Source organism: Colias philodice, chromosome 6 (genome assembly GCF_061535455.1).
Source record: "Colias philodice isolate Cphi_HAF_F1 chromosome 6, ilColPhil1 Martin Lab GWU primary, whole genome shotgun sequence".
Lineage (NCBI taxonomy): Eukaryota > Metazoa > Arthropoda > Insecta > Lepidoptera > Pieridae > Colias > Colias philodice.
In genome coordinates, this window is record NC_143091.1 from 1550897 (window position 1) to 1576554 (window position 25658).

Genomic DNA, 25658 nt, shown 5'->3' on the forward strand with positions numbered 1-25658 from the left:
GTACATTAGAGAGTAAAATGATAAACACTTATGAGACATTTTATTTTTAATATTTAGAAAGTTGAGCATGTACAATTAAAACTATAGTCATAGATTATAGACCAAGTATAGACAGTAATAGACAAAGACTTTTTACAAAAAGGATTTACTGTCCTTAAATAACATAGGTATGACAATATTTGTACAAATACATAATAATTTTATTTTCTTAAATAATATTAAATTAAATGAACATGCACATGAATATTATACAGTACAAACAACTCAGGGTGCTTTTACACTAGAGATTTGCTATGCTATGTTGCTGTGGATGCAGATATTCACCAATGATATTCATTGCACATAAGCAGCTTAACATTTTGAAGTGAACTTGAACTTCTCAAGGCGCGTTGAGAGTGAAATTTCAAGGTCGCGTAATGCAATAATGAGTAAGGCAATGATTTTGGTATCTTTGAATCTTGCCAAATAAGTTTCACTTCTGACACGCGTGCACGGCACACGCTCTTTTTTATATGTTAAGGTGCATGCTATTAATTTGTGTTATGGATGGTCACTAGTGGTGTAGCTGTGTAGAGCGGAGCCTATCAAATACAACACTTAGCTCGAGCTGTGCATCTTCATAGCACATCTTACTTGCACATAGCTTAGTGTTAGTGTAAACGGTCACATAGGAAAAGCACCCTTAGGGCGTATTCAGAAAGAAAGCTTGAAACTTATAAGCGCTTATCGGCGCTTGTCAGCGCTGGTTCGTTCTACACAAAGGAAGCAGGTTGAAGCAGACCAAAACAAATTTTATATGGCATTATTATTGAAGCTTGTCGGAACTTGTCGGCGCCGATCAGCGCGTATCGGCGCGTGTTCATATATTTTCCTGCACGGTTTACCAGCGCTAACAAGCGCCGATTAGCGCTTATAAGTTTCAAGCTTTCTTTCTGAATACGCCCTTACTCGGATATTTTATTTCGAATTAGAGCTTTGTTGACATTTACGTTGTACCAACAAATTTTTATTAATTACATTCCATATTCTGAAGTTTTGAATCTTAAAACAACAGGAGCACTAGTGCACGGTAATATAGCTAATTCTGTGACCACGGCGGTAACTAGACTCGGGGGAGTGACGTCATAGGTTAGATTCAATAAAGTGAGGTTAGGATTTGCGCGCCAATCCTTGAGTGGCGAATTGTCGTCTGATTTGTCTATTAGCGCATCTGGATCGCCTGTGAAATAGAAATGTATAATTAAATGTTATTGTAAATCACTTTCTTATAAAATGAATTTAGATGTGATGGCAACACTCGTCATGTAGTCGCGAAGCTTTGTTAAAGGAGCTGATTTGGTATAAACAAATCTTTCTCTTATATAATATTACTAAATATTACGGTTTATCACTTTGTCTATAAAGTATGAAATATATTTTTTATTATAAGGTGGATAGCAAAACATTTCAGTCTTTGTAGTCAAGGTGAATAAACTTTACTATTACTTTGACCACCCAAAAAAAGCACAGATCACACTAACCAATCTCATTATAAACGAACGATCCTATCCCACTCACCAATCTCATTATAAACGAACGTCCCCATCCCACTCACCAATCTCATTATAAACGAACGTCCCCATCCCACTCACCAATCTCATTATACACGAACGCATCAGTCTGCACTCTGTCCGAGAACTTGTGCGTCTCGCAGGCGACGAGCACGGGCGCGTTGTGTGCGCGCGCCACGAGCGCCACCTGCAGCGTGCCCGCCGCGCCCAGCACTGAGCCGTTCGCGAGCAGCGAGTTCGCGCCGAGCACTACTTTGTTTATCTGTGGGGATAAAAAAAAACATTCTGTCAGTCTGAGTCGTGCGGGAAGTATTGAGTTCGCGCCGAATACCTCTTAGATTAAAAAAAAAGACGGGTAGCACTCCGGGAGTGCCGGCAGAAGTGGAAACTTGATTATTAACGTTGAGCATGTTTGATATTTTGGAATGGTATCCGTCTTACGCTTTTTCGATCAGGTCACGTGTCCTGACGCGAGTTTAAGATTTTATACCCATTACAGAAAAAGTGCTCAACGCCGCTAAAGAAGTTTTCACTTCAAAAATTAAATTACAAAAGAGGTACCTAAGTCAAACAAAAAAGTTAATTTATAAACTAAACACAGAATTGAATTTAACTAAAAAAGTATAAAATATTGAAATATATAAAAAGTTAATATTTTCTAGTGTTTGATTTTACGCGAGTATTATACATTCAGAAATTAAAGATTTGTTAAATCCTTGAGAGAGACAGGAGACTGTCTCCGCGTGAATAAATCGCGGTTAAAAAATCTTTAATTTCTAAATAAAAAAAACTTACCTATGTTGCGGTACTGAGCGCGAATAATAATCAAGAGAAGACAAGAATTATATACTCACAGACTTCATAACACAGCTGAGCGCGGATATATCCACGTACGTGCAGGCCACTCCCGCTGCGACTAATCGTCGCAACATTTCGGTCGCAGCGCGGTTCAGTCGGTGCCCGACTATCACCGCTCTATACTGTACGCCGGCTTCGTGCGCTTCGCGGAGGATGCGTTCTATTAGCGATGAGCTAAAATTGAGGATGAATTTAAATAAATTAAGCCATCTAGTCATTCATTTAGCAAATATTATTCTAAAGATTGTTTGTCTTTTAGACTGACTGTTTGTTCCGGCTAATCTCTGGAACGGCTGAACCGATTTTGACGGGATTTTCACTGATAGGTAGCTTATATAATCAGGAGTACTTTAGGCGTTTTTTTACTGATATTCGAACAGGAACATTAGGATTAAAAGGAAAAACTCATTTACGCCGGTGTAACCGCGGGTCGTGGCTACACCGGCTGGCTACATAGTGCTCAATATCCTTCGAATATTTATTACTAGCTTTCCACCCGCGGCTTCGCCCGCGCAGTCAAAGAAAAATCCGCATAGTTCCCGTTCCCGTGGGATTTCCGGGATAAAACCTATCCTATGTCCCGGGGTAAAAGTAGCCTATGTCCTTTCTCCGGTATCAAAATATCTCTATACCAAATTTCATGCAAATTGGTTCAGTAGTTAAGGCGTGATTGAGTAACAGACAGACAGACAGAGTTACTTTCGCATTTATAATATTAGTATGGATTTAGGCTCGTATAATACGTTTGACAAGTGATATGAAGTATGAATAAACAATTTGAATATCAATCTTACCATCCATAAGTGAGTATATTGTCGCCATTAGATATTTTATTCCGTACGGTGATACTGATCGCTTCACCCGCCATGTCGATCTGCTCCCGGATGTATCTATCTATCTCCTCTTGTAACGTTTTCTTGGCCTGCACAAGAAATAAATTATTTAGAAAACAGCCGATATACAATCAATGTTATATTATGTACTTTTCTTATAATTAAAGTATACATCAACCTCGTCGACATTGTTCGGCAGCTGAATCAGCTGGTAGTGGAAGTGTGTGTGTTTAATGCATATTTGTGAGTGCGTGTGTGAGTGGCATTTTTATCTGTATGTGCGCAGTGCGTGTCAGTGGAGGCTCGCCGCGAGCTGGGCTAGCCAGCTTTGTGTGTGTTGTGAATCTGTGTAATGTGTGTGTGTGTGTGTGTGTTGTGTATCTGTGTAATGTGTGTGTGTTGTATGTACGTGTGTGTGTATAACTCACATCAAACTCGTCCACATTATTGGGTAACTGCGTCAGCTGGTGGCGGAAATGTTTGAGCGCGTTGGCCTGCGCGGCGGCGGGCGGCCGCAGCGACCACAGGAAGCCGAGGCTCGCCGCGAGCTGCGCTTCTAGACCGCGCGCGAATTCGGTTCGCGCGGGGAGACTGTAGTCGCGGACCATCTAATGAAAATTTATAGTTTAAAAAAAAAAGAATATTATGCATTCATTTATTCGAACACCTATAAAAACTCATGTTTGTTAGTAAAAAAAAAGTATTTTTTTTACGTGATTTTGCTTTCTGGTAAACGTGGTAGATGTTTTATCAGCGGGACAGATGCTTTTTTTATGTTAATTATTTGATATAAATAGATTTATTTTATTTTAAAAGTTTATTCATGCATAGGAAACCGAGGCTCGCCAACCAAGCCATTGATCCAGCGCTAGGCCAATAGGTCACTTGGTTGTCAACGATCACGCGCAAAGCGCGCACTTTTTGTTTGTACAGGCATTTTAACGATTTAAGTGTCAAGTGAAAGGTGTATCAATTTGAATTATGTAAATTGGGTTTCATATACAGGAGACAATTAGTATTTGACAATAATTGTATGTTAATAGGAATAGGCGCCTGCGGAAAAATATATGTTTTGTTTTAACAACAATACAAACAACATACTTTTTACCATAATCTATACTTATAATAAATCTGTAGAGAGGCCAATTCTGTACATGAAATATATTTAAAAAAAAACTATGAAGGGGTGATAAGGGATCGCTACTGATGCCAAAAATGCAATCAGTAAAATTTTTGTCTGTCTGTCTGTCTGTCTGTCTGTATATTCGTTATAGAAACAAAAACTACACGACGGATTTTAACGAAATTTGGCACAATTATTCTTCATACTCCTGGGCAGGTTATAGTAAAAGAATCATGTAAATCGGTGTAGAAACACCAAAGTTATACATGAAATACGCTATAAGTCATCGCGCGTGAATTACATGCCATAAGGATTATTTTTGTGTATCAGTTGCCGCGTTCGACGCGCTTCGCGGCGGGAGCTATAAAAAGGCGGCTGGTCCGCACCCGTTTCGCGTTGTCACGGCATCACGTGTGAACGGCTGAACCGATTTCGATAATTCTTTTCTATTATATTCCTTGAAGTAGGAGGATGGTTCTTATGTAGAGAAAACGTAAATATGTACCACGGGCGAAGCCGGGGCGGACCGCTAGTTTAAAATATAAATGTACCTTTTTCAGAGCATCCAGCAGTGCTATACACCGTGCATTGGATCCAGTTATTACTCCAGTAGCTAATTGAACTCCTAATTTGACTACAGCAGGATGTAGGCTATAAAAATAAAATTTAAAAATTGTTTTTTTTTTTCTTTGATTTTTTGTGGATAATACAGGAGCTTTTTTATAAAATATGTCAAAATTATTCTATTTGAAATGAGGATAAGTTTCTATATAAATACATAGATACTATAAAAATAAATACATCTTTTCATATGTATTTTAATGCTTTTGTTTTCGAAATAAACATTAAGTTTCACAATAATAAATATTATTATTAAATTTTATTAGAATGAGAAAGATTTGAGTGTCGACAAGAAGGCAATCCTATGGAATTTAATTACTTACTTAGAATTAATTGTCATATGTTTCAATGCCTCCTTTTCTTGTTGCGCAGAGAGATGTTGGAACCAATTCAGCTTTTGTGTGCTTTGTGACTTCACTTTAGGTTTTTCTACAGCTTTTGGTTTCGGTGATTTTTCCTAAAATAATATAATTTTGCATACTAATTTTCTATAAACTTTTATAAAAAATGTATTTTATTGAATTAAAATTTTCTTTTATTGCTAACATGTATTAAAATTAGTTTCACAACCTGTTGTTTTGATACTTTTTTTTTGATTTGTCTTGATCCAGGTATTCAATATATGATAGGTTTTGTGATAATCAAAAACATACTTTTAGCAACACCAATTTATACCATTAAATAGAAAGGCAAAAATAAACAAATCTCTACAAATTAAAGTTAATTAGCCATTTTAATATTATATTTTTTATCTCACCTTCTTAACGGCAACCTCCTTTGTCTTCGCAATAGCTTCCTTTTGTTGTTTCTGTTCAGCCTTCACTGCATCTTTCTGTATCGCCTGTTTCGCGGCACGCTGCGCTTCTTGTTTCACACGCCGCTCCTTTCTTAGTTCAGCCTTACTCTTTTCAGCTTCACCTGTCTGTTTCAGTTTAATTTTTAATTTATATGATGATAAGATCTTACAATAATTTACAATTTATAAAAGGTTCATTTCAAAAAGTAGGTAGAAAAAGTAGTAAGTAGTTCACTTTTAAGCTATTGCATAGCGGGCCTTGAGCGCGGGGACCGAATCCAGAAATTCCGTAACGAAAAAACACGCTCACGCTCCCCACTCCGACGGACACGGAGGTGTGGCTTGAAGGAATAGCTTAACCGCGGCAGTCCCCGAGTGCCTCACATATTGAAGTGAAACTTCTTTATCGGGGTTGGAAAAAAATTAAGTAATTAATTTTTTCGTTACGCGTGACATTTTTCCGTTACGCGCCATCTTTTTCCCCTACCACGCGCGATTCGACGTATTTCTGTAAAGTTGCATATAGTAAATTATTTTTTTTTAATAAGGTCATAAAGAAGTTTCACTTCTTACGTGTGTACACTAGTACACGCACACATTTTTTTTTTATTACATGTGTATACAGTACTGTGTGTGTGATTGGAATTTTCTTATTATTCAATTCTTGTTTTATTATTCAAATAAGGAAGTTGAATAATTCAATAATATTTACAGGGGTACAAGGAATATGGCATTAGACTTTTAATTTAATTTTATTGCCTTTTCGGTCCTTATTATTAATTTTATTTATAGCCAGCCACATTATAACTGATGAGTCCCCCATTACATTTTGATCCCAAAATTGTTTTCTTAAATGCTTATGTCACAAATGTAAATGAAAAATTGTGGTAAAGATAATGCTTATTTGAATTACAATAAACACTCCTGAATCAAGTATTTAAAGTCTATTTTTACTAAAAGCAATATGTTAAAAATTTAAAAAGTACCTTTTTCACATCCATAGCATGTACCATGGCTGTAACTGTCTCTACTTCCTTTGCAACATTAACAATCTCTTTCAAAGTGTTAACAACATCATCAACGGTCATGCCAACAGGAACTTTTTCACCACTTTCAGTTTCCACAGTCTCTTTGGCTTTCTCGTTGATTGCTTTAATCTTTTCTTCTATTATTCTCATTTCTGCTTTGTCTACTTCGTCCATATCCTTTACGCGATATTTTAAATTAGTATATGGACTTGTGTAATAATCTCCTTGAGGCTGATTTTCCTCCTTATTTTCTTGTACTACATTTTCATTACTTGTTTGTGGTTTTGTATCTTTTGCGGGAGGAGCCTGTGGCACCTCTTTCTTTACATTAGCAGGTCCCTTCTTTTTAGCATTCTGTTTCGCTAACTTTTTCGCCTCCCTAGCAGCTTTTACATCATCACGAGACTTTGGAGCTTCTGCAGACATTTTCGTTGCTTCTTTTACACTGGCACAGGACTTGTAATATTTATCCAACTCATCAATCATAGGATGATTCAAATTTGTTGAGTTTATATTTTCGTCGTATGGCTTAAACGGTGAGATTATTTTGTCACTGGTGCCGTCACAACCTTCATTTACCTGGGGTAATATGTTATTGATAGTCTTTACGTTTCTAAGTTCTTTACGTCTGTTTCTTCTTCTTCTTTGTGATGGTTTAGTAATACCTACACAGGTATTCTGCAAAATTATTATTTTTTTTTTATAGAAAAATTATAAATGTTAAAAATTTAAAATGATGCTCACTTAAAAAAATGTAAATAAGATGAACTTATGATAAGAAAATAAGGGACAGAAATTAAATAATAATATTTAAATATATATGTATATACATCGGATAAAAGCCTTTTTTTATTATTATTTATCATAAAAATGATGCAATATAACCTCAAATACTATTTTAAATTAAAACTCGATGCATGCACCCTTACCTCCATGGTCCTTGTAAGCAAAATGGAAATTGTTAAGTTATTAGTACATGTTATTTATAATTTTTGAATTATTTTAAGTTTTGCTTACCTGGTACGATCGATATTCAAAAACAATGCACGTATACAGCTGTTGATTTATAGAATGTGTATATTCTTATATCAGTTCGATCTGTGATAAGTTGATATTCGTTTATAGCATAATTCTTATGAAAAATATGAGCTTATTAACAGCCTAGATGATAAAATGGTTTCAACTTGAAACTCAAATGACAAAATATGTGCAAAATATTATTATAAATAACCTGTCCGCTGTCGTCTGTCGACGTGACAGATTAGACAGGCGACAGCTGACATTTTTTTTATTTTTTTATTGTCAATCTTGAATGAAGATGAAGAAGGCCAACGGCTGCAGTCACTAAGGTCATGAACTCGCAAGTCGCAAACACTTTGTATTGGTATTTTTCTCAAAATTTGCTCAACAAACATGTAAGATTCGAAGTACCTAATTATTTATTTTAGTACCTACTCTGACAATAAAGCCATTTGCGGAGTAGGTATAATGTATAATCCAATAAAATGTACTTATTAGATTCAAAATATTTTATCTGAATTGACATAATGTTTCGATAATATTTCTATTAGAATTACTTATTCCGAAGAAGGCCCGAAGCAAAGAAAGGAAATTCGTCTATAAACAATACGCGAGGCTCCGTGGCTTTAACTATGTATAATATAAATTTACAAAGTAAACTTTGTCCATTTGTCTGACCATTTTTTTATAGCCAAGCGTATTGGAGCATTCGTAGCTTATATTAGTTATTAGTTATTACTTATTATTGTGTAAGTAGTACTATATTAACTACTTGCTCTGTGGTGAATAAGATTTATTGAAATGCCAATGTACTGACCATTACAATAATGACATCAACTTATCTGAGGCGGGGAAGTTATTAAAATATTAATTGCAATTTGCAGGATCAAAGTAACCTACCTACTCGTTTTAATTAATAATATATAAATTAAAAATTAAAATATATGTCAAGTACTAAAAATTAGAACAAAATTCAAATTCAATTTTCGACCACTTGTTCTCAAACTTCTTTATTTCTAGGTACTTACTGAAATCTAAATACGCATAGAAATCTAATTGTGTTCAAATTTCTTTGTAAATACGTATGAATATTATTGTATGAATTCGTAGTTACTATAATATATTGACAAAATCATGATATGGTACCCGCGGCCCCATCATTAAAGCGGCTCGACGGAACACAGTGGGGTTTTAGTCGGTAAGAATCCGACATAACCCACGGCTCTTTCCCCGGGGGCCGTGGGTATCTTTGGAAGATTTCCCCACTATAAAAAAAGGGTATGGTACTAACGATATGATATAGCCGATCATGTCAGCTCTATACATATTCAAAAATAACAATAATATAATCCCTATTATAACAATAAAATTCATACGCATAATGTATCTACACGATACAATAAAATTATACGTAAACGGTAAAATGGTGTATTTAGGTAATATATATAGACAGAGCTCCGGGAGTGGTAAATTAACTAGATTGAATAATAATCATTAGGTAAAGTTATTTCTAGACTAGTTCCTATTTAAAGGAATGAAATAAAAAACCTCTTGAAAAATAATTTTATTTTACAAACTTAATTATAAATAATACAATATTTTAAATGCAAATAGACAATACGCTTTTCAATTTAATCAAAGGTATGTTGGTGACGTTTTATCGCTCTAATATCAAATCATCCAATCATCGGGAAAAAATTAGGGTACCTAGATAATTTTAGTAAAAAAATCCACTGAAAATATAAATGCATTTGAAAGATTAGTACGTATTTGGAGCTCTAAATTGGATCTAAGAATATAAATTATAGAAATAATTAATAAGATGTCCTTATTATGTATTAAGTTAGTTATTAACAATAAAACGCTTCAAATTAAATAGCTTTTCTTTTTTAGATTAAATAGTTTATCGCTTTAAAATAAATAAACCGAATCAAGATTGATTTTATTCCACTAATCTTATATATAAAAATGAATCGCAAAATGTGTTGGTAAGCGCATAACTCGAGAACGGCTGAACCGATTTCGATAATTCTTTTTTTACTATATTCCTTGAAGTACGAGGATGGTTCTTATGTAGAGAAAACGTAAACATGTACCACGGGCGAAGCCGGGGCGGACCGCTAGTTGGTCATAATAAATGGCTTTTATAAACTGTATAGCTACTCAAACAATACAATATATTATTTTCTACATCGAAGTATTTTGAATAATAATATTGGAAATCTAAATGTAAATTAAGGCACCGTAATTTGGTGTGGTTGCGAAAGCATATGCACTGGCCTTGGTCTTTTCTATTTCGCAATGTTTAACGTAGAATTCATCTCGTAACATTTCAATATACTCATCAACCTTATCTTTTGGACATAATGCAACCACACATCCTCCCCACCCGGCCCCAGTCAGTCTACAATGTACATTCATTTTTTTCGATATGTCCACTAAACGATCTAAATTCTCGTGAGAACATTCGTATAGTGTTTTTAAACTTTCATGACTGCTCGACATTAATTCTCCAAGGGTTGTTAATTTTTTATCGATACATTCACTCTCAGATTTAACTGTTGCTCCATTCGACCCATTGATGTGTCCATTATTCCCATTTGATATGGATTGCGTACAAGCCTTGCGAAAATCTTCAACTCTCAAGGCTTCGCCAAAGACATGAAGGGCTCTCTGTTTGAGTTTGAATTCCTTTAAATGCCTTGTATTAGGGGTTAAATATACAGTATCCATTTCGTTTTCAGTTATGTCTAATTTTTTACACACCTCAGTTTTAGTATATATTTCCTTCGGCAAATATTCGTTGACCATATTAATCATTTCAACTAGTGTTTTGTTTACTATTTTTTGTGCTTGGCTTAGCGTTACGATTTTTTGAGTTACTTCACCACCAGAAGCTTTTATTAAAACCTTAGCTGCTAATCTGCATTCTATAACTCGTCTATTATAATCGTTCGTCGCCGCTTTGTTAGCCTCTGCCAAACTGTGAGCCACGACGAATGATGCTTCCTCTGGTAAAGCCACAGCTGTTGCATTCAATGGTTGCCACGTGATATATTGCGCGCTATATTTTTCTGCGAGAAATGCGATTGCCTGATCCATTCCTCCACCTTGCGTTCCTATATATCTTTCACTCTTTGCACACAGTGTAGCTATTTCAGTTTTATTTAACAGTGCATTTTGAGCATAAAGAAATGCTAAACAAGCTGCGCTGACTAGTGCCGAGGAACTTGATAATCCAGATGCGGGAGGTATATTCCCATCTACAAGTAACTTTAGACCATTTGTAAAGTCATTATTTAAATGTTCTAAGGCACCTTTTAGGCCACAGAGTACATAGTTATACCAAAATGGTTTACCATTTGAATCTGGTTGGATATCTATATCTTCGAACGTTGTAATTTCTACATCAAAATTATTATATTTACCATTTATATTACGTAAATATAATTTCGAATCACTTGTGAGACTGGCCGCAACCAAGATATCTTGCTCCAATGCCATGGGTAAGACTGGATAACCACAGTAATCAATATGTTCACCAATTAAATTTACTCGCCCTGGGACACGAACATAGAACGTAGGCTTTGATCCAAATTCATCATAAAAACGTTGGGTCAGATTTTCAATTCTACCAGTACTTGGTATTTTCCTTACTGGTACTGTATCATTGTTTCCGTTCGCGCTCATTTTTTCAGATAATAATTGTTTGTAAACAATGAAAACACCGGTTGTCTGTATCACTACTCGTGTGTCACTGAATTGAATACTGTATGGCACTTTTGTTATCAGTAATGAGATTATTGAAAAACACAATGTTTCACTTGAATGCCGAGTTTATATTTACTAATTTTATTAATGCTTTGGTTTTGTTTCGCTTTTTATTTGGAAGATAATTCCATTACCCGTAAATAATTATTGAATTTGAGTTTATATTGTGGTATTTATTAGATTAAATCATTATAGTTAGATCGAACATTTGTATTAATGGAATGTTATAAATAACCTAACGTGTAACATAGGCAATAATGCCACAATGACTGAGATGACGCAGTGATAACGCTCCGCACTCCGCACTCCACCGCTTTCGACCTCAGCAGTCCTCAATTTCTCACGGTAGGAATGTTGGTACAGACTATAATACGGTATACTGAAATGCTTTTCAAGAGCATAACATATGTATAGTCTGGTAAATTAATTAAGAGCGATTATTTATATAACGTGTAACAAGTCAATAACTGCGTTAAAAACAACCGACTTCAAACTTGCACTTGCAACATTTACAAATACAGACAAAAATGCTCATAAAATAAAAACTACTGGGCCTATCCGAATAAAATTTTTATGGGACCAATTCGACACCATCCCGCATCGAACAAAAAAAGAATCACGTAAATCGGTTCAGAAACCACGGAGTAATCGGTGTACATACATAAAAAAAAAAAAAAAAAAACATACCGGCCGAATTGATAACCTCCTCCTTTTTTTGAAGTCGGTTAACAAAATGAACAATTCATGTTTGTGAAGAAATCAATTTTAATGTAAGCATATTTATTTTTCGGTATTATTGAGTGTACAAACTGAATGTTGCAATTTATTCTACATATACAGAAGATATTATCATTTAAAACTATTTCATAATACTTGAAACAAGACTTAGGGACAATAAAATAAATACCCTTATCATTGACACATAAAACGTTGTAGAACAATAGTTATATACCTACTGATAAAATGATTATTATTTTAACGTAAGGTTAAACTACTTGAGGATCCTTATATTTCAGTAAACTAGATTTTATCGATGTACCAATTATTAGTAATTTACGATGATTTCGAAAAAGAATAGTGAAATAGGTATTAAATTTATCCAATCCTCATACCTATCCTATTTTTAAAATAGGACTTCACGTTGGGTTTTAAAACCTTACAGCTTACAATAATCTTGTTTCTCGAAATCACAAGGAGTTTTGGAGTAAAATATGGTCAGTGAAACATGCGACTACTTATAATGTCAGTTGTCACTTGGATTGGGGTATTATATCCGTGAGTTTGGGAATCGCTGTCTTTTTTAGAAGACTACAAGAAGACTACCGTCATCGTTTACAGATCGAGAGTTTAATGAATATATCTATCACATCTTACTTTAATTTTTCTAATAATTTATTCAATTTATTGTACAGCATTTTGAAACTTAATGAAAGTAGCTACACTAATATGTGTTTCATAATATTGAGATGATAATTTCATGGAACAAAAAGATGAAAGCAGTAGGTACCTATAGTAGTATAAAGTAATAATTTATCTGCTAGAAATGTATAATGTATAAATATATGTATAATGTATTAGTTAATGCATTTTTAGATATTATAAATTTTCATTTTCTATACTTACACGAAACTACGATTATTATTCAATCCTTTCATTTTTAAATTATATATTTATTTTATTAACTACTTTACTTTGCTTTAGAACTGCACTAGTGTCTCTAGTGTTGATTGTGAATAATTTTAAGATATCGCACCCATTTCACATTTTTAATATTAAATTAGGCTTAAATTAGGATACTCTTTGTTTTTATCTTTTGAACCTTCTTTGAACCCACTTTCATTTTTATCATTCCAACCAATCCGACGAAATTCCGACGAGTGACATATTATGACTTTGAAGTTTGATCCTTTTTTTTGTAAAAACGTCATATTGACAGATCGGGAAAATACGTAAACGAAAGCAAACAACAAAAATAACACAAACAATTGAAATAAATTATATTTAAATATTTTTCCAATATAATTATGTATAACTTTTGAAACTCTATTTTACATACACTGACAAAATGGCTCATCTCTTGGATTTTAAGAAAATTTGCCGAGCTTGTTTAACAGATTCAGGACCATTAAAAGAATTATTTACAGTGTGTACAGCAGGGATATTTAAATATTGTACTTCTGTTGAGGTAAGAATAGTAAACGTTCAAGAAGAATTACCTTCATTTACCTACTTGATATCTAACATTATCCTTGAAACTTATTTGTAAATATTTGTTAAGTTGAATCCTTTTTTCAGATATAATTTCATAAGATTTGTTTTTTTATCAGATTTCAGATGGTGATTCATTGCCGAAACTAATTTGTCAAACATGTTTGGAACTGCTAAATAAGTTATATTATTTTAAACAAGTAGTTGTAAGGTCAAATGTGATATTGAAACAACAATGCAAATTACAGGTAATACAATTGTTATACAGATATACTTATAGTCCTTTCCACCTCAGATGATTTCTGTGACACATGGATTTTTGACACGTGTAGAGATGTCTTTACTGAAATCATATCAATTGTTTTCGATAATCGATAATATTTTATATGGAAATGAAATCGATTTGAATAAAGTACCAAAATTAGTTTTTTCGGCATTTCGCCAACAATTAACTAAGGAAACTTAGCAAACAACAGCAACAAAAAGTCAACAATAACAATTAGTAACAATAACAGAATACCACGTAAAGTATCATTATAAAAATGAAACTTGTATGCACTCGTACAGACGATTGACTCGATTGACAAACGATCACAGGATGGGCGCCGATTATATGATTTTCCAACTCTATGATTTTTCAACGATCCATTTCATGTACACAAATTGCGTAGGTATTATATTTTTGTGTTATTTTATTTTATTTTTCATTATATTAAACTAAACAATACTGTTTTCGATTTATATGTCTAAGATGTTTTATTTTTATATTTTTGGCAATAATTCCGCCATAAAATAAAAATATTATGCACTAAAATTATTTTGGCGTTTTAAACATAAAATACGTAATTCGGAACACGATGAAGTGTCACAGGAATCATCATAGGTGAAAAGGACTATAGTTATATATTTTGTTGATAATTTTTTATTTGGGCTGATTTTGTAAACAAACAAATACTTTTAATAAAAACTCTTTTGCACTCTTCTAAAGATCTTGAAAAATCTAATGGACAATCTTCCATTCATGGATATTTTAGATTTTTGCACATAGTGGTTTGATGTTTTTTACTGTTTGAAAGTAAATTTAAATACCTACTATGAAAATAACAAACACCTAATATTTTAGGTAAAAGCAGAATCTCATCAGACAGAAGGCAATGATTTGGTTGAAGTAAACATAACAGAAATGGGTGAAGAAATGAAGATACAGGAGAATGCATGCATGAATGATACTTCACTGAGTGCAGACACTATGCCGTCAGATACTGCTAGTCTTATAAGGTATGATTAATGACTATTATAGAATACCTATTTATTAAATAGTGATATTTCTAAAAAAAGACATGTGGCACTCGGGGACTGCCGCGGTAAATTGCATGCTATGCCTTCAAGCCACACCTCTGCGCCCGTCGGAGTGGGGAGCGTGAGGTTTTTCATTACGGAATTTCTTGATTCGGTCCCTGCGCTCAAGGCCTGCGATAGAAGCTATGCAATAGCTTAAAAAGAGATAATAATATATTTTACTTACATTATAAACACAAAGATACTTGCTACTATTAGATATAAGCTTCTTGGTATAGCTACTCTGTGGTCACTGTATAGTCCGCCCGCAGTCAGATCCTCGCGCGTCGCCGTCGGCGCGGTCCCGGCCGCCCGCCGAAGGACCCGGCGGGGGCGCAGCGCCGCCGCGAGCGCATGAAGTGCGTTAAATGTGCAAAGAGCTTCCACAAGTATGAGAACTTTGAAGCGCATATGCGTGGCCATTTTGGGAAACAGGTTTGTGTTATTTTTAGTGATTAATCAATTTTTGATGTATCAGTAGATCATATTAGAATTATGATCATTTATTGGAATAAGGGTAGTAGGGTAGCAATATTTTTTGTATAGACTTACATTACATTCAATGAATGATATAATTACCTATAGTGTTTATGCAAACAAGCTCACATCATTAATCATTAATCATCATTAATTGGATGTATGTTTATGTAGGAAATATCTAAAAAAGGTAGCAATAAGCAATCAAATTACCAATATCCATCCACACAAATGAAAGGAGTTGCTTAAAAAGAATAATTGATTAATTACTTACCCATTATCTACCCACAAACAATTTCAGCCGGACATAAAGTGCAAACACTGTGAGAAAACGTTCCTATCCCTACGTAGTTTAAGCAGTCACATACGAATCCACAACGCGGACCGCAAGTACCAATGCCGTGTGTGCGGTAAAAGCTTCGCCTACCTCAACGTGCTGAAGAACCACGAAATGATCCACGAGGGTATCAAAAAACATGAATGTCACATGTGTGACGCGAAGTTCGTGCAGGCGTATAATCTTAAGGTGAGTTCGCTAATGACGTCATAAAAATGATAAATAAAAAAAGTTCGTGAAATGAGGGTATTTGTAAAAAACATACAAAAAGTCAGCTTTTGTGGTCTTCACATTTAATTTTTAATGAAGGTATTTGTAGAAAGTATGATACACTCTATCTGTTTTACAATTAATGTTTTTTCTTGATGTAGAAAGTCAAATTTTAGTACATTTTGTATTTTTGTACATTTTTTGAGTGAGGGTGTTATTGCCATTGCTCGAATTCTATTTGGTGATTCTCTACATTCTATACCGCAGATTTGTGAAAGATGTTCCGTTTTTTGACGTGACAACGTCTTATAATTCGATAGAGCCGGAGACGAGACGCACGAAAAAACATGACTCATGCGGCGTTACCTCGCTCTGAGGCGTTCCATGTAAGGCTTGAAGTGCAAGCGAGAGCGCGGAACGAGCGACAAAGAAGCACAATCGGACGTTGTCACGTTCAACTATCGTCAGTAAAACGACTTTACAGACAACCAATTTTTCATTTATTTATCTATCTATCTTCCTTATCTGACTTTCTTTACACAGATGCACCTAGAAACTCACAATAACGAGAAGAACTACAGCTGTTCGCAGTGCGGCAAAAAGTTCGCGCAGCCCGGCAACCTCAAGATACATCTCATACGGCACACCGGTATTAAGAACTATGCGTGCTCGTTATGCGATATGAGGTTTTATATTAAGGTATATTTAAATAAATAAATATTTACGCAAATTGATATTAGTGCCATCTAGTGGCAGATTACTTAATTTATCTGGATAAGTAATAACTAATAACTATTAACACAAGGTTTGAAATTTTCTTGGTAATAGAGAAGGATTTTTTTTTGCTTGTAAAAAAAATAGTTATAAATAAACTGTTCTGCTTTCGGTGGGTTTCTAGAAAATATTTTTTTTTGTTTTGTACCATAATTGTAATAATATCAAAATGAATAGTGCACACATATATATATTTTGATAAAGTATAAGTTTAATATTTACTATTAAGTATAAATTTCAGGCAGATTTAGTTAAACACATGCGATCTCACTCAGCGGAGAAGCCATTTTCTTGTCAACTGTGCGACAAAACGTTCAAAAGTCGGAGTTTTCAAGCCATCCACATGCGAACACATACAGGTAATATTAACTGAATTTATTTCACCTAGTTAATATATCAACTGAAGCGACTTGAAAAAAATAGGTACTGAAAATATGACTCTATCTAATAAGCTATAAAGTTCATTTCACTTTGCATAAGTGCTAAGTGCCTAACATTTATGCTCTCTTCAGTCTTCTAACGTGTAACTCTGCCTCTGCCTAGCGTTGCGTCATGCGTGTTCTCATTATATATTTTTTGTCACTATTAAAAACTATTACTATTATACAAAATAATTCGAAATATATTGTGTTATACACGAGCGTTGACAATCGGCAGTGACAACTGTGACAACGCCTCGTAAATATGTAGGCATTTTTCGCTATAGTTATTGTCGAATGACCCGCCACGTTTGCCTTTGGCTGCAGAATTAATGGGTGCTGCTGTGCCGTGCCCCGCACCAAATACTGCTTTATTAACTCATTTCGATTGATATTGAAATCAGATCTTTTTTTGACTTTGGTAAAAACTGTTGATGCTCCTATATGGCGATATAAAAACGTCATAAAAGGCCCACATCCCTTCCCATTCCCTACCCATCCTCTCCTTCCCTATCCTCATTCCCTCCCACCCTCGCCCCTTCTTCCTAACTCCTTCCAAATCCCTTTGAGGACAGCAACACATAAACTTCCCAGTGGAGTGGATGCTTAAGGGCGGCGTGTATCGCTTAACACCAGGCGACGCGTCTGCTCGTTTGCTATCCTATATAAAAAAAAAAAAATACGCAATAATTTGCAGGCGAGCGTCCATACGCGTGCGACTTGTGCCCCAAAAAGTTCATGGCGCGCAAGGACCTGCGCAACCACCGCATGATACACACGGGCGAGAAGCCGCACAAGTGCCCGCTGTGCAGCCAGGCCTTCATACAGAAGTGCGCGCTCAACCGGCACATGAAGGTATACACACTACACACTACACACTGATACACACGGGCGAGAAGCCGCACAAGTGCCCGCTGTGCAGCCAGGCCTTCATACAGAAGTGCGCGCTCAACCGGCACATGAAGGTATACACACTACACACTACACACTGATACACACGGGCGAGAAGCCGCACAAGTGCCCGCTGTGCAGCCAGGCCTTCATACAGAAGTGCGCGCTCAACCGGCACATGAAGGTATACACACTACACACTACACACTGATACACACGGGCGAGAAGCCGCACAAGTGCCCGCTGTGCAGCCAGGCCTTCATACAGAAGTGCGCGCTCAACCGGCACATGAAGGTATACACACTACACACTACACACTGATACACACGGGCGAGAAGCCGCACAAGTGCCCGCTGTGCAGCCAGGCCTTCATACAGAAGTGCGCGCTCAACCGGCACATGAAGGTATACACACTACACACTACACACTGATACACACGGGCGAGAAGCCGCACAAGTGCCCGCTGTGCAGCCAGGCCTTCATACAGAAGTGCGCGCTCAACCGGCACATGAAGGTATACACACTACACACTACACACTGATACACACGGGCGAGAAGCCGCACAAGTTCCCGCTGTGCAGCCAGGCCTTCATACAGAAGTGCGCGCTCAACCGGCACATGAAGGTATACACACTACACACTACACACTGATACACACGGGCGAGAAGCCGCACAAGTGCCCGCTGTGCAGCCAGGCCTTCATACAGAAGTGCGCGCTCAACCGGCACATGAAGGTATACACACTACACACTACACACTGATACACACGGGCGAGAAGCCGCACAAGTGCCCGCTGTGCAGCCAGGCCTTCATACAGAAGTGCGCGCTCAACCGGCACATGAAGGTATACACACTACACACTACACACTGATACACACGGGCGAGAAGCCGCACAAGTGCCCGCTGTGCAGCCAGGCCTTCATACAGAAGTGCGCGCTCAACCGGCACATGAAGGTATACACACTACACACTACACACTGATACACACGGGCGAGAAGCCGCACAAGTGCCCGCTGTGCAGCCAGGCCTTCATACAGAAGTGCGCGCTCAACCGGCACATGAAGGTATACACACTACACACTACACACTGATACACACGGGCGAGAAGCCGCACAAGTGCCCGCTGTGCAGCCAGGCCTTCATACAGAAGTGCGCGCTCAACCGGCACATGAAGGTATACACACTACACACTGATACACACGGGCGAGAAGCCGCACAAGTGCCCGCTGTGCAGCCAGGCCTTCATACAGAAGTGCGCGCTCAACCGGCACATGAAGGTATACACACTACACACTACACACTGATACACACGGGCGAGAAGCCGCACAAGTGCCCGCTGTGCAGCCAGGCCTTCATACAGAAGTGCGCGCTCAACCGGCACATGAAGGTATACACACTACACACTACACACTGATACACACGGGCGAGAAGCCGCACAAGTGCCCGCTGTGCAGCCAGGCCTTCATACAGAAGTGCGCGCTCAACCGGCACATGAAGGTATACACACTACACACTACACACTGATACACACGGGCGAGAAGCCGCACAAGTGCCCGCTGTGCAGCCAGGCCTTCATACAGAAGTGCGCGCTCAACCGGCACATGAAGGTATACACACTACACACTACACACTGATACACACGGGCGAGAAGCCACTGCCACACACTACACACTGCACACTGCACACTGCACACTGCACACTGATGTGTAATTCTTTTTGAAGTGAAAACTTCTTTAGCGGCGTTGAGCACTTTTTCTGTAATGGGTATAAAATTTTGAATTCGCGTCAGGACACGTGACCTGATCGAAAAAGCGTAAGACGGATACCATTCGAAAATATCAAACATGCTGAACGTTAATAATCAAGTTTTCACTTCTGCCGGCACTCCCGGAGTGCAACCTGTCTTTTTTTTTGTGAAACTTATTAAGGCGCATTGAAATTAAAATTTCCAGGTCGCGTCATGACAATACCGCCACGCCATAGAGTGACGATTTTGGTATCTTTGAATCTTGCCAAAGAAGTTTTACTTCTGACACGTGTGCTCGGCGCACTCGCTCTTTTTTAAAGTGAAATTTTTTACAGCCGCGCTACAGCACTTTTGACAGTACAAAATTCTAAAGGTTTGCGCAACATGCAAATATTCCTACGCTTGCTAAATTACTTTGAAATAACAAAATACCGCTCAAACACTCACTTATTTCTTCTATTATTTAATTTGTGTACTATAGTTTAATTCAATAAACGTTTTCTTTTAAAAAAGGGCCACGGGAGGGACGAGACACACGGGCTAATGGTGAGGGGCCCCGTGAGAGATGAAACACACGGGTTGCTTGTTAGGGGCCCGGGGCCCCAAATGGATACAACGCCATTAGCGTATACGCACCACCAGTGGCATCCGGATGTGTGATAGTGGGAATGAGTAGGGCCCTAACAGTGATACATTTGGACTGTTAATTAGGGGCCCCGGGCCCCAGATAGTGTACACTTACACGTGGCTTCAGGTTTTATGACAGTAAAAATGACGTCGGTGATAGTTTGAGTAGTTTTCAAACAGTGCCTAGTTTATACAACCACATTTTCGACATTCTTTAAAAAAATATCTGCCAAATAACGTGTTTCCCACAGAATTATGGCATTCAGTCCTAAAGATGTGAAATTTGTACAAAAGATAAGAAGTAATTTCACAATATAACATAGGTTATTTTTCGTATATACAGGGTGTCCCACTATTGGTATACTAAGCGCGAAGGAAATTGTAGTTTTGCATACACTGATCATGTAAAAAGTACTTAAACAACAAAATTACGTCATAAATTGTTTGCTAAATTTTTCCTGAAAATTCATGTTTTCTTCTCTAGCTTATCGCAGCCGGCATAAACCGTTTCTCTAATGTGAGCATTGTGTCTATGAAAACATAATCTTAAACGATAGCTCACGTGCGGGTGGCAAAGTTGGGCGGGTTGCTTGTTATGGGTGTACAACATAAGAGTTTTAAAAATTCATCTATTTGAAAAAAAAATGCGTCTGGAATTTTAAAAGTATTTTTTACGTAGGTACTCAGCGTATGCAAAACTATAACCTCCTTTGAGCTAAGTATACCAACAGTGGGACACCCTGTATATAGGTGAAATCTGACCAATTGTATTATTCATAAACATACTTTCATACTCTATTTAAGCAATTGGTGCTGTATGCTTAAATTCAAACGAAATTTTATTTTTTAAGAGAAATAAAACCCATTCACTTACTTTTCACAAATTTTATTTCTTATATAAGAAATTGTTCAGTTCAGTATTTGTGATGTTTCATCTTATGTTTATTTTATAAAATACTAATATTGTGATATAATTGTGTATTATTCCATTAAATAATAATGTAAATATTGTAAATATGAATATGTTATAGGAATCTGTTTGGAAGTACATAAAAATGTGGATTTGTAAATAATACATAAATATAGATTTTATTTAGATTTAAAATTGTTAATTATATTTTCCTGTAAATAAAAACAATATCTATTTTCGATGTTTAACAGCAGATAAGTACAGAAAGCCAATATTTTCGGAAACGCTAAATAAATTTGACGTGTTAAGTATTAAATGTCCAATAATGATAATAAATTATTATTATATCAGGTTTTGTTTTATTTCTACATCTTCATATAAAAATTATTTATGTATAAATATCTTATATCTAATTATTATTATTATTTATCCATAGCATAACATCAGTTATATCTCAGTTCTTTATATCAACATACCAAAGGAGGTTTATTATGTATTTTCATATGTCGTATCATAGTGCCTCTCTGCGTAAAGCTCTGTTCACACACACCGCATTTATGTTTCTTTTCCCCAGTATGTATCTTATGGTGATCGCTCAAATGCCTCTTAGTCATGAAATTCTTTGGACAATACAGACAACTAAACGGCCGTTCACCAGAATGTACTCGCTGATGTTCAACACAGTATGTACGAGTCGAAAACGACTTGTTACAATAATCACACTTGTATAGCTTTTTCCCTTCGTGTGTGAGAAGATGTTTTACTAAATTATCTTTGTATTTGTATGTGATATTACATAATTGGCAAGTGTATTGTCGTCCCGTATGAGCTCGATGAATGTGGTTCTGTAGGTTTATCTTTGAAAAGAACTTTTTATCGCAAATGTCACAGCCATAGTTACGTTCCTTGTTTTCGTTGTGCGTCTCGAGATGGACCTGAAAAGTACAAGTCATTGCTATTAATTTTAGTTTTTGATAAACAATAATTGAATTGTATAAATATTGTATGTTTGAAACATAGCTAACTTTATTTTACAAGAGATATTTTTTCACCAATAATGAAGCAAGTAATGAAGTAATGCATGCAAATAAACTTGGTACTCCCTTATAAAAGGTGTTAGGTAACGAATAGTCTATACTTCTATATGTACCAACAGGCATACCTTTAAATATGATTTCGACAAACTCATTTTCCCGCATACATCACAGATATACATCTTCCTCTCACCATGCTTTACTTCATGTTGTTTCAATGAGTTCCGACTCTTGAACACTTTGCCGCAAAACCTGCATTTTGTTTCATTGAAACTCCATTGGGAATGGGCATTTTTCTGGTGCATTTTTAATGCTTTTTTTGTTTGAAATGTCTTGTTGCAAGATACGCAAGATACACTTGTATCCTGAAATAATGAAATGTCATTAAGTGCGAATTAGTGGAACCACCACATAGTGAATTGTGTTCAGGATCTCAAAGCATACTATATTTTAAACTAGCTGTGCCCTGCAGCTTTACCCGCAGTCACTGCAGCACTGCGGCGCAGTGCTCCACTCCTGTTGGTCTTAGCGTGATGATATATTATAGCCTTTCTCGATGAATGGGCTATCTAACACCGAAAGAATTTTCAAATCGGACCAGTAGTTCCTGAGATAAGTGCTCACAAACAAACAAACTCTTCAGTTTTATAATATTAGTATCTTAGATTATTTTAACAACTTGTTACTGGTTATGTTTTCTTTTGATTATTCTCCGTGTCTTTGAGCATAGCAAATATAATCAGCTTACATAGTATAAGACATGTAAACCATCATAAAAAAGTTATTTATATACATATATAAATATTAATTAGAAAATGAATAATAACTCACACTTTTGTGTGTCCGTTTATGATTTTCATATGTCTTGTGTCTAATGAATCTTTTATCACATAATTCACAATGAAATGTTAAGTTTTTCTTAGGAATCTGTAAACTATAATAAAAGAATAAACCTATACCATTATTGCATATAGTAGGTATAAAATAAAAAATGATGTAATTTTACCAATCATTATTTTGCTGTTCACAGATACTTTCATTTAATTCTTCATCATTGTCACTTACAAAATTATTATCTGAAATTAGAACTTTTATGATAAATTTAATTCCTTTTAACTTTTCAACTGACGACACGGTTGGCGCAGTGGTAAAGTAACTGCCTACTGAGCCGACGGTCCCGGGTTCGATCCCAGGTCAGGGCAAATATTCTTGGGTCTGGGTGTTATTATCTATATATGTATTTATAATATTATTAAGTTAATTAATAAGAGCCTTAATTGAGCTTACTGTGGGACTAGGTCGATTTGTGTAATAATGTCCTATAATATTTATTATTTACTAGCGGTCCGCCCCGGCTTCGCCCGTGGTACATATTTACGTTTTCTCTACATAAAAACCATCCTCGTAATTAATAATTAATAATACGGGCATTTCTCCGCAACTCGACGTCAAGCGCCTATTTTGCGTGAGAGAGGGAGGTGGGGGAAACCAGCTAAAATTGAAACCACCCGAGCTCCTCCATGAAGCCAAGCAGCTTGTGAGGGCTGCCAAAGGCTTCGGGGAGGGACCCGGGAGACCCCAGGTGTCTTGCCCTGTACTCCGCAACCCCCTTACATTCCATGATGACGTGGGCTGCCGTTTCCTCGGTCTCCATGCATGCTCTGCATAGCGGACTGTCTGTGATCCCTAGATTGAAGAGATGTTTGTTAAAGGGGCCATGCCCTGTGAGGGTCCCTGTTATTACGCGTAGTTGCACTCTACGTAGGTTGAGAAGCCGACGTGCAAGTCTCGAGTCAATGTCCGGTAGGGCTTCTCTGGCTTGCTTGCAGTCAGATCTGCATGACCATTCCGCTCTCTGAGCAGTGCTAGTGAGCTGGGTAATCATCATCCGGGTCCAGCTAGCAGGTAGCGGTATAATGGGAAAAGGTCCCATGACCGGTGTTTCAGATGCCCTTCTGGCTAGTATATCAGCAGCATCGTTTCCACGTGAGCTACTGTGTCCTTTTATCCATTGTAACCATCCTCGTACTTCAAGGAATATAATAAAAAAAGAATTATCGAAATCGGTTCAGCCGTTCTCGAGTTATGCGCTTACCAACACATTTTGCGATTCATTTTTATTTATAAGAAGATTATTTATTTCAATATGATCAAGAAATATCTTACCCTGACTGTTCATATAACATTCATATTTGACTGTATCATTGTTGAGATTCTCATCAAAATGATTTTCTTTTTTAAAAATTAATTGCTCTTCGAGATTTGCCTGCTTTCTTACAATCTCTTTCTTTGGTATTTCAGTATAATCAGCTTCTGCCTTTACATTTTTCAAATTGAGCAAAGAGTTTTGAGAATCAATGCACTTTTGTTTAAATTCCGCAAATTTAGATAATAATTCGTAACAATTTGTACACAGGACTTTTGTAATTGAATCATTTTCGGCAATCTAAAAAATAATATTGCAGTAATTAAACAATTATTTAAGTCGTGTAGTAATTTAAATAAATCAATGAAATACCTGTATTGATGTACAAAACCAAAACATATACGCTGATACATTCTCGAAAAGGACGTAATAGTACGGTCCAACAGATTCTAGACATGCTCGACAAACTTTCTCACTTTCAGACATTATAGACATCACTGTGATAACGGGTACAAAAACAATACATTCTATAAAATAAGCATGTTATTAATTCTATATCCTGCTTTTCCGACTTTCCAGTCGAAGAAACTTTGGATTTTGGAAGGATCGTAAAATATGTAAATATTTACATCTCGAAATATAACTTGACGTTTGACTTTGACATTGTACCTGTCAGTAAAATTATGTTCATGTTGGTACTCCGAGGTTGGTACAGAATTTAAACATGGTTTAGACCTGTGGCGGTGCCTGTGGTTTAGACTTGGTTTAGACTTACTTAATGATCTAAGGTTTAGACCACAGTTTATTTAAATGCGGCGTAAATCGAAGTTTAAATCTAGGTTTGTTTTTTTTTATCCACGAAGGAAAGGTATAATACGCGATTGCTGTGAGAGAATATACATTACCCTTGGGTATTAATCGGTTCGGGTTTGACCGGTGC

The 25658-nt window shown here is 36.4% G+C and overlaps 5 protein-coding genes and 1 long non-coding RNA gene across 6 annotated transcripts in view; 3 read left to right on the top strand and 3 right to left on the bottom strand.

Annotated features, from left to right (window-relative positions):
- The window catches only part of LOC149487480 (uncharacterized), a 128658-nt gene extending 106770 nt beyond the window's left edge, over positions 1–21888 (top strand). The window contains exon 2 of the long non-coding RNA XR_016315722.1: positions 21308–21888. This is a non-coding gene — a long non-coding RNA (uncharacterized LOC149487480). The remainder of the gene's footprint in view (positions 1–21307) is intronic.
- Positions 81–8020, bottom strand: eIF2Bdelta (eukaryotic translation initiation factor 2B subunit delta). Its single transcript, XM_089696033.1, has 10 exons — positions 7827–8020; positions 6768–7487; positions 5743–5907; positions 5309–5442; positions 4916–5015; positions 3670–3849; positions 3203–3330; positions 2405–2582; positions 1632–1812; positions 81–1219 (listed from the first exon to the last, which is right to left on the bottom strand). Exons 2-10 carry the CDS (start codon positions 7293–7295, stop codon positions 1014–1016), a joined length of 1800 nt encoding a protein of 599 aa, XP_089552159.1. The 5' UTR covers positions 7296–7487; positions 7827–8020; the 3' UTR covers positions 81–1013.
- Galk (N-acetylgalactosamine kinase) lies at positions 9953–11926 on the bottom strand. Its single transcript, XM_089696035.1, has one exon. It carries the CDS (start codon positions 11517–11519, stop codon positions 10053–10055), a length of 1467 nt encoding a protein of 488 aa, XP_089552161.1. The 5' UTR covers positions 11520–11926; the 3' UTR covers positions 9953–10052.
- Positions 13511–21888, top strand: LOC149487491 (uncharacterized). Its single transcript, XM_089696168.1, has 9 exons — positions 13511–13785; positions 13928–14056; positions 14932–15086; positions 15419–15581; positions 15925–16149; positions 16714–16869; positions 17186–17303; positions 18061–18218; positions 20515–21888. Exons 1-9 carry the CDS (start codon positions 13666–13668, stop codon positions 20659–20661), a joined length of 1371 nt encoding a protein of 456 aa, XP_089552294.1. The 5' UTR covers positions 13511–13665; the 3' UTR covers positions 20662–21888.
- LOC149487492 (uncharacterized) lies at positions 18822–19899 on the top strand. Its single transcript, XM_089696166.1, has one exon. It carries the CDS (start codon positions 19423–19425, stop codon positions 19666–19668), a length of 246 nt encoding a protein of 81 aa, XP_089552292.1. The 5' UTR covers positions 18822–19422; the 3' UTR covers positions 19669–19899.
- On the bottom strand, positions 21855–25374 carry LOC149487493 (uncharacterized). Its single transcript, XM_089696139.1, has 6 exons — positions 25091–25374; positions 24739–25018; positions 23579–23648; positions 23404–23506; positions 22701–22937; positions 21855–22473 (listed from the first exon to the last, which is right to left on the bottom strand). The coding sequence occupies exons 1-6, from the start codon at positions 25211–25213 to the stop codon at positions 22006–22008; spliced, it is 1281 nt and encodes a 426-aa protein (XP_089552265.1). The 5' UTR covers positions 25214–25374; the 3' UTR covers positions 21855–22005.
- Between the last annotated feature and the right edge of the window lie 284 nt (positions 25375–25658).